Raw genomic sequence first — 16,528 nt, forward strand, 5'->3', positions numbered from 1 at the left:
TTTAAGTTAAAATTTAAACTTAAAGTAATGCATTGTCTTGACTATTTGTGAGTTTAAACAAAGGTTATCTTCAAGTTGAGTTAACTTATGTTTAGTTGAGTTAACTCACATTTTTAATGCAGGAGGTGAACTTTCATTTCTAAGTCTAACCAGCTGAAAATGTTTTACAGTGGTCAGTCGTCAACAAGGTTGCAAATGGGCGGAAAATTTCCATAAAACTTTCCATGGGAAGTTAAGCTGGGGAATTTTGGAAATATTCCAAGTTGGAAACTTAATGGGAATTAAAGGGAATTGATTGGAAATTAAAAAGAATGTACAGGGTAGAAATTCAACTGAATGTGCATTAAATCTGGCTGTTTAACCAAGATTATGCTGCAAGATGTTCAACTACATTTTAAGTTCCCTGTTATAGGCTAACCTGCAATTTTGCAAAATTTCCAGTTTATTTCCATTAATTCCTGTTAAGTTTCCAACTTTAAAGTTCCCGGACTTTTGCAACCCTAGTTGTCACTCTATGTCTGTACCAATAATATGTCTTAGTAGAATGATATTTGATGCCCCTTTCACAAGATGTAATATTCCATGAATGTGTCTGTGAAGTTTCAGCTCAAAATACCCCGCAGATCATTTATTATAGCTTGTCAAATTTGCACCTATTTGGTTGTGATCAAAAACACGCCCTTTTTGTGTGTGTCCCTTTAAATGCAAATAAGCTGCTGCTCCCCACCCCCTTTCCAGAAGAGGGCGGAGCTTTAACAGCTCACGCTTCGGTTGCTCAACAACAACAAAGCTGGAAAATCTCACGCAGCCAAAATGAGGATTGTCAGTCACGGTGTTCAGCCTTACATTGTTCAAACCGGAGTCGACACTGATGGAGAGACTCAGGAAGAAGTTACAACTTTTAGACGTTTCTGAATGGTTAGTGGATAAATTTTTGTAGTTGCTGTGGAGTTGATGAACTCATCGACTAGCATGTACCATCATGTTAATCTTTTGTGCAAATCCAGCGTTGAATTGACCCTCGTTTGTGAAGCAGTCCGGAGTAAAATGACGGCATGTCAACAACTCTCCACTACAACTTTCCCTCTTCTTTAAAGCAGCCCAACACAGCCTCACCCCCTTTGTTGCGTGTTCTCGGGGGCGGGGTTTATGTAAATTCTAGGGTTTGTGATGTCACTAAGCCAGGAAGAAGCGCGTTGTAGTCCCTAACAGCTGTTTGTTGTAGTCCTTAAACAGCGAATTCTGTTAAATATCTCCCTTTGCATTGAACTTTGAGTGTCGTAACTTTGCAGATGTTGTTTATGCTCAAACAGCAACATTACACACTAACTAAAGTTAAAAAAGTGAAAACATAATCAAAACATATATCTTTAAAACATATATTTTGATTGAGAGATGAACACATAAACGTTCCTCAGAAGCCTGAAGATCATAATTGAGACTCACATTTGAACATGATTTTTGATGTACTGATAATGAAGTAAACCTGCTTCAGTCCAGTAGGTGTTTACATTTTGTGTATGTGAAGGGAAGTACATGCTAATGAACGTTTATTAGATCAAGCAAGCACCTCAACTGTGCTCTGTTTACGAAAATGAGCTGGTTAAGTTCCTCAGAGCGAATGTAATGGCATATGGGAGCGTTTTTGTGACAGAATGAGCTGGGAAGACAGGAAAGACATTAAGGGGAGCAGACTGAAGCCCTCCAGCATTTGACCCTTCATCAGATGTTCCCTCTCTGACCTGCCCATCCGGTTCCTCTTTAGGCTGAGTCGGATGTTTTAGGTACTTGATCAGTACCGATTCAGAGTTTTATGTAGTTGTTGAATGTATTTATGTCGATAAAAGCATTGGATAAAGGCAGGAGATCTGACAGTCTGTGCCAAGACTTACTTGATCAGTGTCACTCATTTGCTTTGCTTAGAAATAGTGCAGGATGTTGGTAGCTGTCGTTGAGTTGCAGACGTGCTCTGAGATGACCATAATTACGCAGATGAAGAAAGCTGATACCTGCTCATTAATGCCACATGATCACCTGCAGCTATAGGGCGGCAGTCGGAAATGCCGCCACACAAATGCATGAAACTCAATCTGGATCTGTTTGTTTTTGATGTCAAGAAGACAAAAACATATAAAGTTTGTATGCAAGATTATATATCATATTACACCATGACTCTACCATGGTACCGGCACAGTAAACACAGACTCCTCAAGACAAACAAAAGTCTTTGCTGAGTCATACATGAACCCACTAGAAAGTTGTGTATAAAAGTGATTAATAACAAAAGGACCTGATAGCAAACACAACGGTGATTGTCCTGGAAAATGACTCTTTTTGGAATATGAAATTGGAGACACATGTTAAGGAAATGAGAAACGTGTGTTCGAGCTCTGCTAAGCTAGGCTGTGGTCAGATTTGTCAAATCCAATGCAAAAAGGTGCTTGTTTCCTTTGTTTGGACATTGGGGGAAGAGAGTTCATCGGATTTAGCTGATTCAAGGAGGAAATGTGAATTTGTTGTAATTTTTGTTTGATGTGATTTTTATTATAAATGTAATTTTAAAGAAATATGTATAATAATGAAATGTATAAAATATATTATTAGTTCATATATAACAATTAAAAATGAATATTTTTATTATAATATCTATTATTATTATTAGTCTTTACGAGTGAGTCATTGAATCATTCATTCAAGAGATTCATTCAGAAACGCTGTTCATCCAGTAATGAAACAAGTGAAGTCTTTACGAGCGAGTCATTGAATCATTCATTCAAGAGATTTGTTCAGAAACTGTTCGTCCCCTAATGGAACAAGCAAAGTCATTACAAGTGAGTCATTGAATCATTCATTCAAGAGATTTGTTCAAAAACACTGTTCGTCCTCTAATGAAACAAGTGAAGTCTTTACAAGCAAGTCGTTGAATCATTCACTCAAGAGATTTGTTCAGAAACACTGTTCGCCATCTAATGCAGCAAGCGAAGTCTTTACCAGCGAGTCATTGAATCATTCATTCAAGAGATTTGTTCAAAAACAGTTCGTCCCCTAGTGGAACAATCTAAGTCTTTACGAGTGAGTCACTGAATCATTCATTTAAGAGATTCTTTCAAAAACACTGTTTGTCCCCCAATGAAACAAGTGAAGTCTTTACAAGCAAGTCGTTGAATCATTCATTCAAGAAATTTGTTCAAAAAACAGTTTGTCCCCTAATGAAACAAGCGAAGTCTTTACCAGCGAGTCATTGAATCATTCATTCAAGAGATTCGTTCAAAAACGCTGTTCGTCCCCTAATGAAACAAGTGAAGTCTTTATGAGTGAGTCATTGAATCATTCATTCAAGAGGTTTGTTTAAAAACACTGTTCATCCAGTAATGAAACAAGTGAAGTCTTTACGAGTGAGTCATTGAATCATTCATTCATTTTTTTAAATAATTTATTCAAATCAAACATTTTTTTTATAGACTGCAGCAATTAACATTTTTACATCGAGTAAATTACATGTCATTTTGTTAAAGTTGTTTGTGAAAAAAAAAAAAAAAAAATTGAATTTATCCAGAATTTTTCAGCTTTACTAAAGAACTGATTGGTTTTCAGTTAATATTGCATAAATCTTTCACAGTAAGACCAGTAGCATGTATTAAAGCAAACAGGGTGTATTTTGTAAAATAAAGACAATTTCGTCTTTTTCTTCCGCGTCACAACATTGCAAATCAAGCCAGCGCTGATCTTGCTTTGTTCTTTCTTTTTATATTCCAAGCAATTTGTTGTACAAACAGTGAGAAGTGGTCTGGGGGATTTGTTTGTTTTCACAGCGCTGAGGAACAAGCCCCCCGAGAGCAGCTCTGCGTTCTCAGATCAGCCAGATCTGAAGCTCAATATCATAAGAGCATGTAAGACAAACACAATGATGGAGAGCGGCTGCTGCAGACTCTGACCCCTTTTAACTTTACAGCGTCCGCTCTCCTGCGCTGGATTTATCGCATTGGAGGAGACGTCTTCAGCCCACGAGGTCTCGACCACGCAATATCATTTGATTTCTTGCATTTGTGATGGCACATGCAGGCCTGGCTGCTCTGGGGGTTTAGTTCATGTCAAGTTTATGCATGCAAAATGGATGTGCAAAAATATGTCTGGAGTTTTAGTAAGGCTGAACGATTAATCGCTATAAAATCAAAATTGCAATATGGCTTAGTGTTGAAAAGGCTGTGATTTCATGTGCTTTTCAAAGTGTAGCACAGCTTTTTTATTTACATGCCCAAAGCTACAATGCAACACGTACACATGAGAATGTACACATGACTTTTAATGAGAAAGGATAAGCTTTAACCCTGCAGTAATGCACCAAAATAAAAGCTTGTTGTTGTTTTTTTTAACAGTTGAAAATTAAGAAATTAAGACACAAATATTAGTGTGTAATTTTGCAGTTGACTGTAAAATAAAATTTATTTTTTTCACATATTTTTTTTTATTCTATGGTGAAATAATCTTGACAATAAATATTTATTATTATTATTTGCTCATTAATTACACGCACGCACGCATGCACGCACGCACACACACACACACACACATCATGCGGCAAGTTGTACTCTCAGGTTACACTGAAGCGCTGTTGTGATATTTATTCATGAAGTTTACTCTCATCATCTGGGCTCCATATGAGGCAGATCGTGTCTTGTAAATGGGTAACAGTCTATTCTGATAAACCGGGGGAATTTGTAAAGCAAGCACAGAAATGCAGGTCACGTATAATCCTAACAAATGCCGTTGGGTAATTTAGTAAGTTCTCAGGATAGGGAGATTAGTTACCCCCCCCCTCCTGGTCCTAGACCAAAGAATACCAGCAGTGTCCGTCTGATTGATCATCACTGGTCAGATATCCCATCATGCACTATCTCCCCTTCAGCAAATAGAAACTGATAGCATGCATGTTAATTTTCCATGCAGGGGCAAAATCCCAGAGGGCTGCATTTCCTCAGAGTCGGGTGGGAGAAGATTCAAGCAGTGAAGGATCAAACAAATAGCTGCCCTTTGAAAAAAGTGTGGTCTGCTGGCTTGTTTGCTGTTGTCTCCATATGGGTTACAGCTAATTGGGTTCTTAAGAAGAACCATCTACACTTGGAACATAGCTGGCAGTGTTCTCATTAAATTAGCTTCATGTGTGAGGTTAGATGCCAAACCAGGTACTTTTTAGGCCAGGAACACTCTGCTTTGATTATGTGTGTCGGGATTGGATTAGATTGTGTAACGTTAACATTTCAGAATGGGACAGTGTGCTAACTAGCTGACAATTTATCACTGAATTAATACACACACAAAAAAAAAGTGTAGAAACAATTTTCACTTAGAAATTGCTTGTAAATAACACTTTACATTATGAGGTTCATTACAAGCATAATTAATTCTTTGATATACTTTTATAATGCATTATATATAGGCTTTAAGTACAGTGTTATCATTATTTTTACAGTGTACAGTAAAATTTAACTAACTTGCTCTGGTGTCGTGACGAGAACTCAGTCTTTGTGAAAACATAAAAGGAAATCAATGCATAAAAGACGGAGCCCAGCTCCCATGCTGTGAAGTTTTTTCCTAGTTTCGGATGATATAATTACTGTTATTATTCATATGGAAGGTGGAACACCTGGATGGGTCGGCCTTTGGTGTTCAACAGGAAACACGCACCCCGTCACCTGCCGCCGCTCTGTTCAGACACGCTTGTATCCCTGATCCCGCACAATAGCTAAATCTCATCCCCATAATGGCTTCTTCTGTCGCTCCTGCCAGGTGCGTGTGTTTGACGAGAGGTGATAATAAGACCGTTCAAACTGATCTTCATTCTTTTTGTTCATTAAACTCTTACTATGGCAGTTGCATGGGACTTTTTTTGATATGCATCATGATGTTTAATGTATTAATACTGTTCAAACGTTTGCGTTCTAATAAGATATAGATACTTTTATTCAGCAAGGATGCATTACATTAATCAGAAGTGTCAGTGAAGACATTTATGATGTTACAAAAGATTTCTATTTCAAATCAATGTTGTTCTTTTGAACTTTCTATTCATCAAAGAATACTGGAAAATAAAAACGAATCATAGTTTCCACAAAATATGAAGCAGCACAGCTGTTTTCTATGGAAGCTTGTTTCCGCCACTAAATAATAATAATAAAAGTAATTGTAACTTTTTATCTCACAATTCTGACTTTATAACACGCAATTCTGACTTTATATCGCTCAATTCTGACTTTATATCGCTCAATTCTGACTTTATATCATGCAATTCTGACTATAACTCGCAATTCTGACTTTATACCTCGCAATTCTGACTTTATAACACGCAAATCTGACTATATTGCACAATTCTGACTTTATATCTCGCAATTCTGACTTTATATCATGCAATTCTGACTATAACTCGCAATTCTGACTTTATAACTCGCAATTCTGACTTTATATCTCGCAATTCTGACTTTATATCTCGCAATTCTGACTTTATATCATGCAATTCTGACTATAACTCGCAATTCTGACTTTATAACTCGCAATTCTGACTTTATAACACGCAATTCTGACTTTATATCTCGCAATTCGGACTTTATATCTCGCAATTCGGACTTTATATCACGCAATTCTGACTTTATATCTCGCAATTCTGACTATAACTCGTAATTCTGACTTTATAACACGCAATTCTGACTTTATATCTTGCAATTCTGACTTTATATCTTGCAATTCTGACTTTATATCTCGCAATTCTGACTATAACTCGCAATTTTGACTTTATATCTCACAATTCTGACTTTATAACTCGCAATTCTGACTTTTATCATGCAATTCTGACTATAACTCGCAATTTTGACTTTATATCTCGCAATTCTGACTTATCATGCAATTCTGACTATAACTCGCAATTCTGACTTTATATCATGCAATTCTGACTATAACTCGCAATTTTGACTTTATATCTCGCAATTCTGACTTATCACGCAATTCTGACTTTATATCTCGCAATTCTGACTTTATATCATGCAATTCTGACTATAACTTGCAATTTTGACTTTATATCTCGCAATTCTGACTTTATAACACGCAATTCTGACTTTATATCTCGCAATTCTGACTTTATAACACGCAATTCTGACTTTTATCACGCAATTCTGACTATAACTCGCAATTCTGACTTTATATCATGCAATTCTGACTTTATATTGTGCAATTCTGACTTTATGTCGGACAATTCTGACTTTATATCGCGCAATTCTGACTTTATATCGTGCAGTTCTGACTTTATACTTCGCAATTCTGACTTTATATCGAGCAATTCTGACTTTATAACGCACAATTGCGAGTTTATATCACAATTCTGAGAAAAAAGTCAGAATTGCGAGATGTAAATTCGCAATTGCAAGAAAAAAAGTCAGAATTGTGAGATAAAAAGTCGCAATTATACCTTTTTTATTTTTTATTCAGTGGCGGAAACAAGCTTCCATAGTTTTCAACATTGATAATAATCAGAAATGTTTCTTGAGCAGCAAATCAGCATATTAGAATGATTTCTGAAGGATCATGTGACACTGAAGACTGGAGTAATGATGCTGAAAATTCAGCTTTGATCACAAAAATAAATTACATTTTATTATATATTTACATAGAAAACAGTTATTTTAAATTATAATAATATTTCACTTCATATTTTATTTTTGATCCAATAAATGCAGCTTTGTTGAGCATAAGAGACTTTTTTTTAAAAAACATAAAAAAAATCTTACTAGTATATCTTCATATACTGTGGTATTTGCATAGTACTCCAAGGTACACCATGATAATGCTAAAAACGTGTTACTGACATTATTTCTATTGTACATGATTAAAAAACATTGCATTATGGTACATGTCCAAAAAACCATAGCAGATGCAAAATCATGCTTCGAATTTTACCATGGTATTGTAGATTGGTCTTGACTCGGGTCATTGTGTGTTCTCTTAATTTCCACGGTGCATTTAATGACCCCGGTCATTAAACAAAAGGCACACAGTCTTCCCTCTTTTACAATCACTTAATAAGGCCTAATAAAGCGTGGGGACCCTTGTTTGACCGGGGTCTGACCTCCTTGTTTTACCTCACGGGCAACATTTCTGCTCATTTGCCACATGGGATGCAGCAGGTTTATGGGCCCCCGTTGCAGCACCCCCGGCCCAAACTGTCCATTTGAAGTTTTAGGATGCCAAATGACTGCTGGGGCTATTAGCACAACGAGGGCCGAGACGTCAGAGCGACTGCGGAAGGTCTTCAAGCCCCGGCTCCTCTCAGCGGGACCAACGGCCCACAGGTACAAGGGGAAGGAGAGGAGGAGGGTGTGCTGCTTGTTGAGGAAGGTCGTAAAAGGGTGTCGGGGAGAGTGTGACAGGCTTGTTAGGAGGCATTGTGCCCTTCCTCCATCACAAACATTCAGAGAGAGAGAGAACTAGACCCGGAAGATGTGCAATTAAACTCAAGGAAATTTTGCATGTCATTAAATACATTAAATACTTTTTAACTCTTTAAATAACTTATACTTTAAGTTTCTGAAAACTTCTTGCACTAATAACTGTATTAATAGTATATAAATATGGCTGTTTATTATTTATGGCTGTCATTGGGATGTTTTCCCACCCGTTTTATCATGTGACAGGCAAAAATTGTAAGTCTGAACATTCTTCTGAAGTTCAAACAGTAGATCATGGTTCCAAGGAAAGTGTATACCTAATGCAACGTAAGATGCCAAATGCATGACAATGAATACTAATAAAATGCCTCTTGGATGTTTTCATGCACGTCTAGGGCACTTGCAACGGTTTAAATGGTTTGTTCAAATCACTATCACTATGAACATTAGCCAAAGCATGCATCACTATAACTATTTTGGTGATATTTTGAGATGATTGTTACAATGGTATGTTTTTTTTTGAGCTATGCTCTGCAGAAAGAGATGAAGTGTCTGCCGTGGCTCTGAGAGATGTGAGTCTTTTGTCAGAATTGCTCGTCTGATTATCTGCAGGTGTGTAACAGTCACGGCAGCAGCTGTCTGTGTGTCCGCCATGACCCTCAGGACCCCGCTGGGCCCGCAGTGTTAAAACAACCCCAGGACAGCATGGCAGGAGCCATTAGTGCAGCTCTAGAGCTGTTGACTTTCTCACTTTATTCTGGTGCTAAATGAGGAATCAGTCAGCCGCCCCCTTCTTCTGAGGCAGTAAATGCTTTTTTGCTACCTAAAATCTCTGGCTTTAAAAGCGAGGCCAAGGGCTATGAGCCAAATTAGTTTGTGCTTTCATTCCCCTCAGTTCATTAACTGCAGCGCTAAACCTTCACAAGAGTTTTCCCAGTAAAAGTCCCGGATGTTTTTCCACAAATGCTCCTAGACATCATGAGCAGGATCTGCAAATCTGAAAATGCTTGTTTGCATTTGCAAAACTGAAGTGTAATATGTAGTGTTAGGGGTTTGCTTGAATCACTAACACTAAATATAAACCTAAGAAAACTAGAAAATAACTTTTTCATTGTTTATTTTATATATAATCATGGTCTGTCTGTTTCAGTGTCAGTTTACTATTATTTATGCACCATTGTAGTTTGTATTAATATTTTTTATATATATATAAAATAATTATTTATTTAGGTGTTAATTTTTAGGGGTAGTTTTAATTTTTTTTTTTTTTTCAGTTTTTTTTTTTTCAGTTTTAGTTTTCATCAATTTTCAGTTAGTAATTTTAGTGCTTCAACTTATTTGCCAAAGACACATTTCTAATTTTGTTTAGTTTTATTTATTTATTTTATTTATATTTTTTTTATTTTTTTATTATTATACCCCAGGTTTGTTTGTATGTGTATTCTATTTTTTTCTTGATTCTTCTATTTTTAGCAATTTTGTTATGTGTGCTTGTAATTTTAATTAGTTTTTTTTTTTTTTTTTTTTTTTTTTTTTTAAATATTGCTTTTTAGGTTTCATTTATTTTTATTTTTGTTTTTGTTTTATTTTTTTTCCAGTTTGTAATTTTAGTCTCATTTCAGTTAGTTGCCAAAGACACATTTCCAATTTTGTTTAGTAAGTTTTTGATATGTTATATTTTATTTTATTTCAGCTTTATTTTAAACAACAAACATGTTTTTAATAGTTCAATTTTTACTATAATAACCCTGCTCTGTTTGTCTGTAGTTGTACATCTGGTCCAGGTATGGGGTCAGCGAGACTCCCGGGTCAAGAGGTCATGCCCTCATCAGTATACATCCTGTGGAAATGGGGCAGAGGATGTCATTAAGACAGATTAGTCCAAGTCTTGAGCATATGTTGAGTAGTTTACTCACACCGTTTTAGTGGCAGCTCACTGATGGTTTTGCATTAACAAGTGCTTTTGTTAAATTAGGTTGTTTGCTGGATTATTTTTAGTCCAGAGATCTGCTCACTTAACATTTCAAACCGCAATTTGGAAGCAGTTTCCCACAAATAATTTATGCAAAGCAGCAATTCTACAGTTTCACATGCTGCATAGTTTCATGTAAGCAAAATATCATTGACATTTACTGGATTGGCAGCAGAGAAGTAGTTTCGAAATAGTTTTTGACATGCACAAATCGTCTGTCATGTTTATCTTTGGTTATGTGATTGCTGGGGTTTTCAGTAGAGCTTTTAGGAAAAACTGTAGATGATTTATGCGTTTGGAGAAAGAAATTGATTGTACGGGGAGTAGAGATGCTCCAACCCAGGATAAAAACAGATCAGCACTGAAAATTATATTCCCAGAGTGAACCAAACAGGTGCATGGGGTGTCGATCCAGTTGCTGATCCAACTTTTGAGATATTTTTTTGTTTTGACAGTGCTTTCTTTGTACAGGGTAAAAATAACTAGAAAATCATTGGCTAGGATTATCATTGTCCAAAGGTCTTAGTAATAATAAAAAACAATATGTTTTTTATGTAAGGAACAATATGTTTTTTTATGTAAGGTAGTACAGCTAGATCTCTTTTATTGAATCCAAAAGGTTTTAATTATATTTTGCTACATATAAAGGTATTTTAAACACAGCCATTTCATTTGTGATTAAATATCTTAAAATGTAATAAATGTACATATTTTTTATATTCTGGCATGATTTTATAACATCATATATCAACATAGTGCAAAATGGTATTAAAATTATGTGTAGAAGTCGTTGCTTTGTTATGAGAAAGAATGTCATTTGGAGTAATCAATATAAAGGGACCATTTTGGATCAAGTATGCGGTCAATATCATGTGACAGGATGTGACATCATGCAGACACCTGCAAAAGACCACATGGTCGTGAAGCAAAGTAACTAACTCTCTTTTAACTCTTTCAGGTTTTCACTTGCTCATACGCATGTCCCGAAACATCAGGTCATTTGGTACAACCGCTATAAAACATGGAAAATGTTGTAATATTTTAAAAACTTGTACTAAATATAAAATGTTTGCTAGCAAGCTAACTAGGAAACTAGCTAGATATCAGCCTGTTAGCATTGTTTGAAAATATCGTCATTCGGTATAACCAAAAGTGTCATTCGGTAAAACCAAAATTTTGGTGACTTTTTTGGTGACAAATTTTGTCCATCTCGTAAAAATTGACAAAAGCAGTGTTAATTGATTATAAAAAACACATAATCTCATTGTTAACACTTAACAAAACTTAAAAATTAATTATATCTCCATTATGTTTTTACACTTTTAAAAACCTTATTCGTCAGTGACCCAAACATAAATGTTTTCACTCAGAAATTGCTAGTAAATTTCACAATTAATTATAAAGGAGTGGCAAGTAACACACTGAAATAAACATTAAGCATTAAAGTAGACAGACTAAAATAGTATAATAATCTTTGAATCTTGTTTTTACATTTCCATGAAAAATGTCCAAAAAATGCAATGCTAAAATGTCAAAATTTTACTTTGGGATAAATTTTGTAACCTGTATAGTCTTTATAGTCAAAATGAATGATTTTTTTAACTTTAAAAATAAATATTAGGCAATAATAATCATGTGATCATTGATGTGCTTTGTTAAACAGTAAAGGACAGCAGACTTAGCCCATTATTGATGTTTTGTTAACTCTCATCTTCTGGGTGGGAGTGAATTGTGTCTCGTCCCGCCATGTCAAACAACTTCCTCTATCCCAGATAACACGAGGAAGACGATAAGATCTGTGATACACACAAGAACAAGGCCTCTTTAGTGTCACTCCATGTCTGCGAACACCCTTCACCCTGTGACTTTTCTCTTGAAATATGTCTTTATTTGATAATCCCTATTTTATGTATCTTCCTTTTTTGTTTTTACACATCCGCCCCGATCAGGCATGCTGATTACAGAGCTCACGAGTCTTGCGCGGTGGCTGTCTGGTTCTGTCACGCAAGCATATTTGTTTTGACTTCTTTTTTTATGCACTTTAAAGTGCTGATCTGGAGTCAGCCGTAACCGCTCATTATCTCACCTGAGTTCAGCGTGTGGCTGTTTCTGGGTCAGTGAATGCTATATTGTGTTTAAAGGGTTATATTTGTCTTTTGGCACCGATCGCGGTGTTGTTGAGTGCCAGGAGTCTGATAATTGTGGGATTGTGTGCTGCGGCTGTCACCACATGAAGTGCTGCTGGTTTTGAAGGCTCGAGCTCACATTCCTGTTACACAAGTTGCTGTTTGTCTCTCAGGCGTCCCTAATGCTGCCATTACAGTGAACTTCAGATGTTGCATTCATGTAAATTGGAAGTGATGGCTGTGTAATAAAACATTTTCTGCTTCGTGTTTCCTCTTTCTCTGCAGGGAACGCAGTCCTCCAGCGGCGATGAGAGCGGTCGCAAACTCGCAGTCACGTTTCGAAATGACAGTAAGACATTTTATAGTCAGACCTCTCTGTAACTGTGCAGTAAATGTATGGATCTAATTAAAATATGTCACATTTGAACCCAAAATCAACAGATTTTGCACAAAGAAAATATTTTGGCACCTTAAAAACACTGTGACATTAATATTAAATTCTCATTATTGCATCACAATTCAAACTCTTGCATAAATTATTAAAAAAAGAAAAAAATTATATGCATAAAATTATTTAAATCTGCATAAATACCAATAAAACTACATTGATGCATCAATACTTTTCAATTTAAAAATATATCATTAATTATTTTGCATTGTGGTGATGATAGTTGTTTGGGGAAGTTATGCAAATTATTTTTATTTTATTAAAAATTATTTTTATTTAAATCAGTGTAAATTTAAATAAACAAAAACAGATTGATGTATCAATATTATGCATTTGTACATATTCCTTTTCGTTTTTTCACTGAATCACAAATCAAATTCTTGCATATATTATTAAAAAAAAGAAAAAATATATGCATAAAATTATTTTTATTTAAATCAGCATAAATAATAACAAAAAAAGCAGTGAACATACTACATTGATGCATCAGTACTTTACATTTTAAAAATATATCATTAATTATTTTGCGTTATCGTAATGAGTTGTTTGGGAAAATTAGCAAATTATTTTTACTTTTACTAAAAATTTGTTTTATTTAAATCATTGTAAATTTAAATAAACAAAAACATATTGATGCAACAATATTTTCTATTTAAATAAATTATTATTTATTTTGCATTATGATCATCTCCAGCATTTTTGATAATTTTTACAAAAATGTAATGTGTGATGTATTCTAGATTCATACATTCTATTTTTATCAACACTTGAATGTGGGTAAGTTTCATTAAAAAAGCAACATTTTTAACAAAAATCTGAGAAAATTAGACTACAATGTGCATAAGCAGTGCTTTTATCACTTGTTTCTGCTCCTTTTTTGCCTGTGTTTTGATCTGGAGATTCTGTACTCTTTTAGAAGATGCGTAATAGCGCCCCCTACCGTATAATAGTAAAAACACGGAAAGCCGGAAAATTCTGTCAGTGGTGGGGAAGTGTAGTCTCATAAATGACGGAAAATTCCATAAATGGCGGGGATAAAGTTAAGAATATTATAACAATTATTTTTATTTAAATCAGCGTTAAACATAATAAACCAAAAAAGGCAGTACGCATAAATAATATCCTTTTTTTGCGTTATGATAATGAGAATTGGGTGCTTAATTGTCTTTATAATAATGTCACAATTAAAAAAATAAATATAAGTCCTAAATATAAGCTTCACAAAATATATTTCAATACATATTTCAACCAGTGGTGTGAGTTTTGGGGTTGGACTAATTTTGTTTGCCAACCAATAGAAGATGGGGAGGGGCAACCTGTTTGAAAACAGTCATTATTGTTCCGTTTGGTGACGCTAGTGACATAGAAATGAGACACTTTGCCTTTCAAGCAAAATATAATATTATTATACATAATATAATGTGGCTTTTGTAATGAAATATGATATGTTCTGTGTGAGATTCGCTTTAATTGATTCTCTTTGCTTGGCTTAATATAGTATTTATTCTCCTGTTAATGCCAAATGTTGTTTCAGTCAAACTTCCTGAGCTCTTGTCCGCCCCTTAAGCGATGAAAAGTCAAGTTTCTCATCCTGTAGCTAATCCTGATTTTTCCTCGGCATTCAATCCCCATTATGCGTGACTACGAACGGGAACGGGCCTCGGCTCAAAGCCATTCTCATTAGCATCATAATAAGGCTTGCGTAAGAAAGAGCGGTGGGGTGTGAGGGACACAAGCGACTGCTCCTCTTCCTATACCTGCTTATCTGTAGTCGCTGAGGAGAAAGAAAGTAGTGAAAGAAAGAAAGAAGGAAGGAAGGAAGGAAGGGGGTGGGGAAACAGTGTCTCCTTGCATGGCTGCATATTTTCTCTCGGAGCTTGCCAAAGAATCTCACCGATGTTCTCACAGGGAAACACTGTCTGTCTTTCTATTTCACTCTCTCTCTCTTTGTGTTCCTGCTCTTTTTATCCCAATTAGACTGTTCTCTCAACTGGAATCCGCTGGGGAAACACGCCATCCATGAAGTGAACAACATCACCTACAGTCACTTGTCATGTGACAGCCAGGCGGCCGTGGTGGTCCATTGGATGGCCAGCCCTCTCGGTAGGTTTCTTCTCAGTAGTGTTGGAGAAACTACTCTGAAATGCCTGACATGTCAACTTCTGTCCCAGTGGACTGAGTTTGGGGGGTGGGACGGCCTGTTAGTATATCAAGAACGGGTTGTTTTGCAAAAGTAGTTAACAACGCTAGTTAACATTAAAGTCGTCATGAAATCAAAATCGACCCTGTTTACTTTGTTAGCGCACATTACTAGTCTTGTGGTGAACAATTAATCTGTGCAATTCCTTTCAAGTTAATCAAGTTAATACACAATTCATCAAGTTAATACACAGAAAAAAATAGTTTGTTGTGGTAATCTTTAATCAAAATCTGAAAAGTTACTTCTGGAATGGCGTTCAATTTGTATTATTATATTTATATATATTATATATATGTGTGTGTGTGTGTGTGTGTGTGTATTTATATATATATATATAATATATATATATATATATATATATATATACACACATATATAATATATACACACATATTATGTAAACTCAGACTTTTATGTCAGATGCGATTAATCCAGATTAATCGATTTGACAGCACTAATATAAATGCATTCAGTGTAATTTGTTATGGATAAATGTGCATGTTTTATATATATATATATATATATATATATATATATATATATATATATATATATATATATATATACACATTTTAATTTTTGTGCATATATTTATTAGTTGCATCAAGATATATCAGTCTTTATTATCACATTTATTTACATATACTCCTCTATATTTGTATAATGTAATGTATAATGTAAAAATGCCATGAAAAACTGCTTGTTAATAGTACTGCTGACATACTGTCAACCTACTGAAAAGTACAGTTATTTATGTTTCTGCTTCCAGTCAGTTACTCCCTTCCACTGAAATCAATAACCATTGGCGGTTCAGTAGATGGAAAAGTTTGTCCCCAAACAGTCCTAAAAAAGAGATTTCAGACTGCATGTCTGCGCTTTCCATTAGCGTGCACGAACCCATAACAAAGCGCATTTTAAAGTGCATGTGTGTTGCATGGGTGGTTGCACATGAGGGTGATTTATCTCAGTCTATCTCCAGCCTGGAGAGAATGGAAGAGGAGCTCAAAGAAAGGCTCTTCAAAGAGAGTTCCTGCTCGTCCTGATCAAAGCCGCAGGTTCCCTCCTCCCGGGCCGTATTATTCTTCGGCTCTGACAGTCCCACGGATCCGTCCAAGAGACGGGAATAGATCGGCACATAGCAGTAGTGCTGTGATTTTTGTCCTCGGAGGAATGTGTGCGTGTGTGGTTGAGAGAAAGATGGGGATGTCCCTTGCTTCCGTCTGCCAGGGCGCTATTGAACTTGGTAATGCGAGCTTTCGCCTGACAAGCGGGACAATGTGGCCTGTTGTTTGCTCGAGGTTAATCCTTTTGACTGGGGCAGGACTTGACACAGCTCAGGTGTATATTAAA

At 35.6% G+C, this 16,528-nt stretch overlaps 1 protein-coding gene across 2 annotated transcripts in view; it reads left to right on the top strand.

The window, feature by feature from the left end:
* il17rd (interleukin 17 receptor D) overlaps positions 1–16,528 on the top strand; it is a 42,675-nt gene that overhangs the window by 11,849 nt on the left and 14,298 nt on the right. Inside the window, exons 1-4 of one of the 2 annotated variants that reach the window (XM_051913175.1) lie at positions 8,236–8,336; positions 10,200–10,248; positions 12,816–12,879; positions 14,956–15,081. In XM_051913175.1, coding sequence (XP_051769135.1) covers positions 8,236–8,336; positions 10,200–10,248; positions 12,816–12,879; positions 14,956–15,081 — 340 coding nt within the window. Of the gene's footprint in view, positions 1–8,235; positions 8,337–10,199; positions 10,249–12,815; positions 12,880–14,955; positions 15,082–16,528 lie in introns of those variants that run through there. The other variant, XM_051913174.1, reaches the window with a different exon arrangement.

The sequence above is a fragment of the Ctenopharyngodon idella genome, chromosome 11, assembly GCF_019924925.1.
Source record: "Ctenopharyngodon idella isolate HZGC_01 chromosome 11, HZGC01, whole genome shotgun sequence".
In the NCBI taxonomy this organism is placed as follows: Eukaryota; Metazoa; Chordata; class Actinopteri; order Cypriniformes; family Xenocyprididae; genus Ctenopharyngodon; species Ctenopharyngodon idella.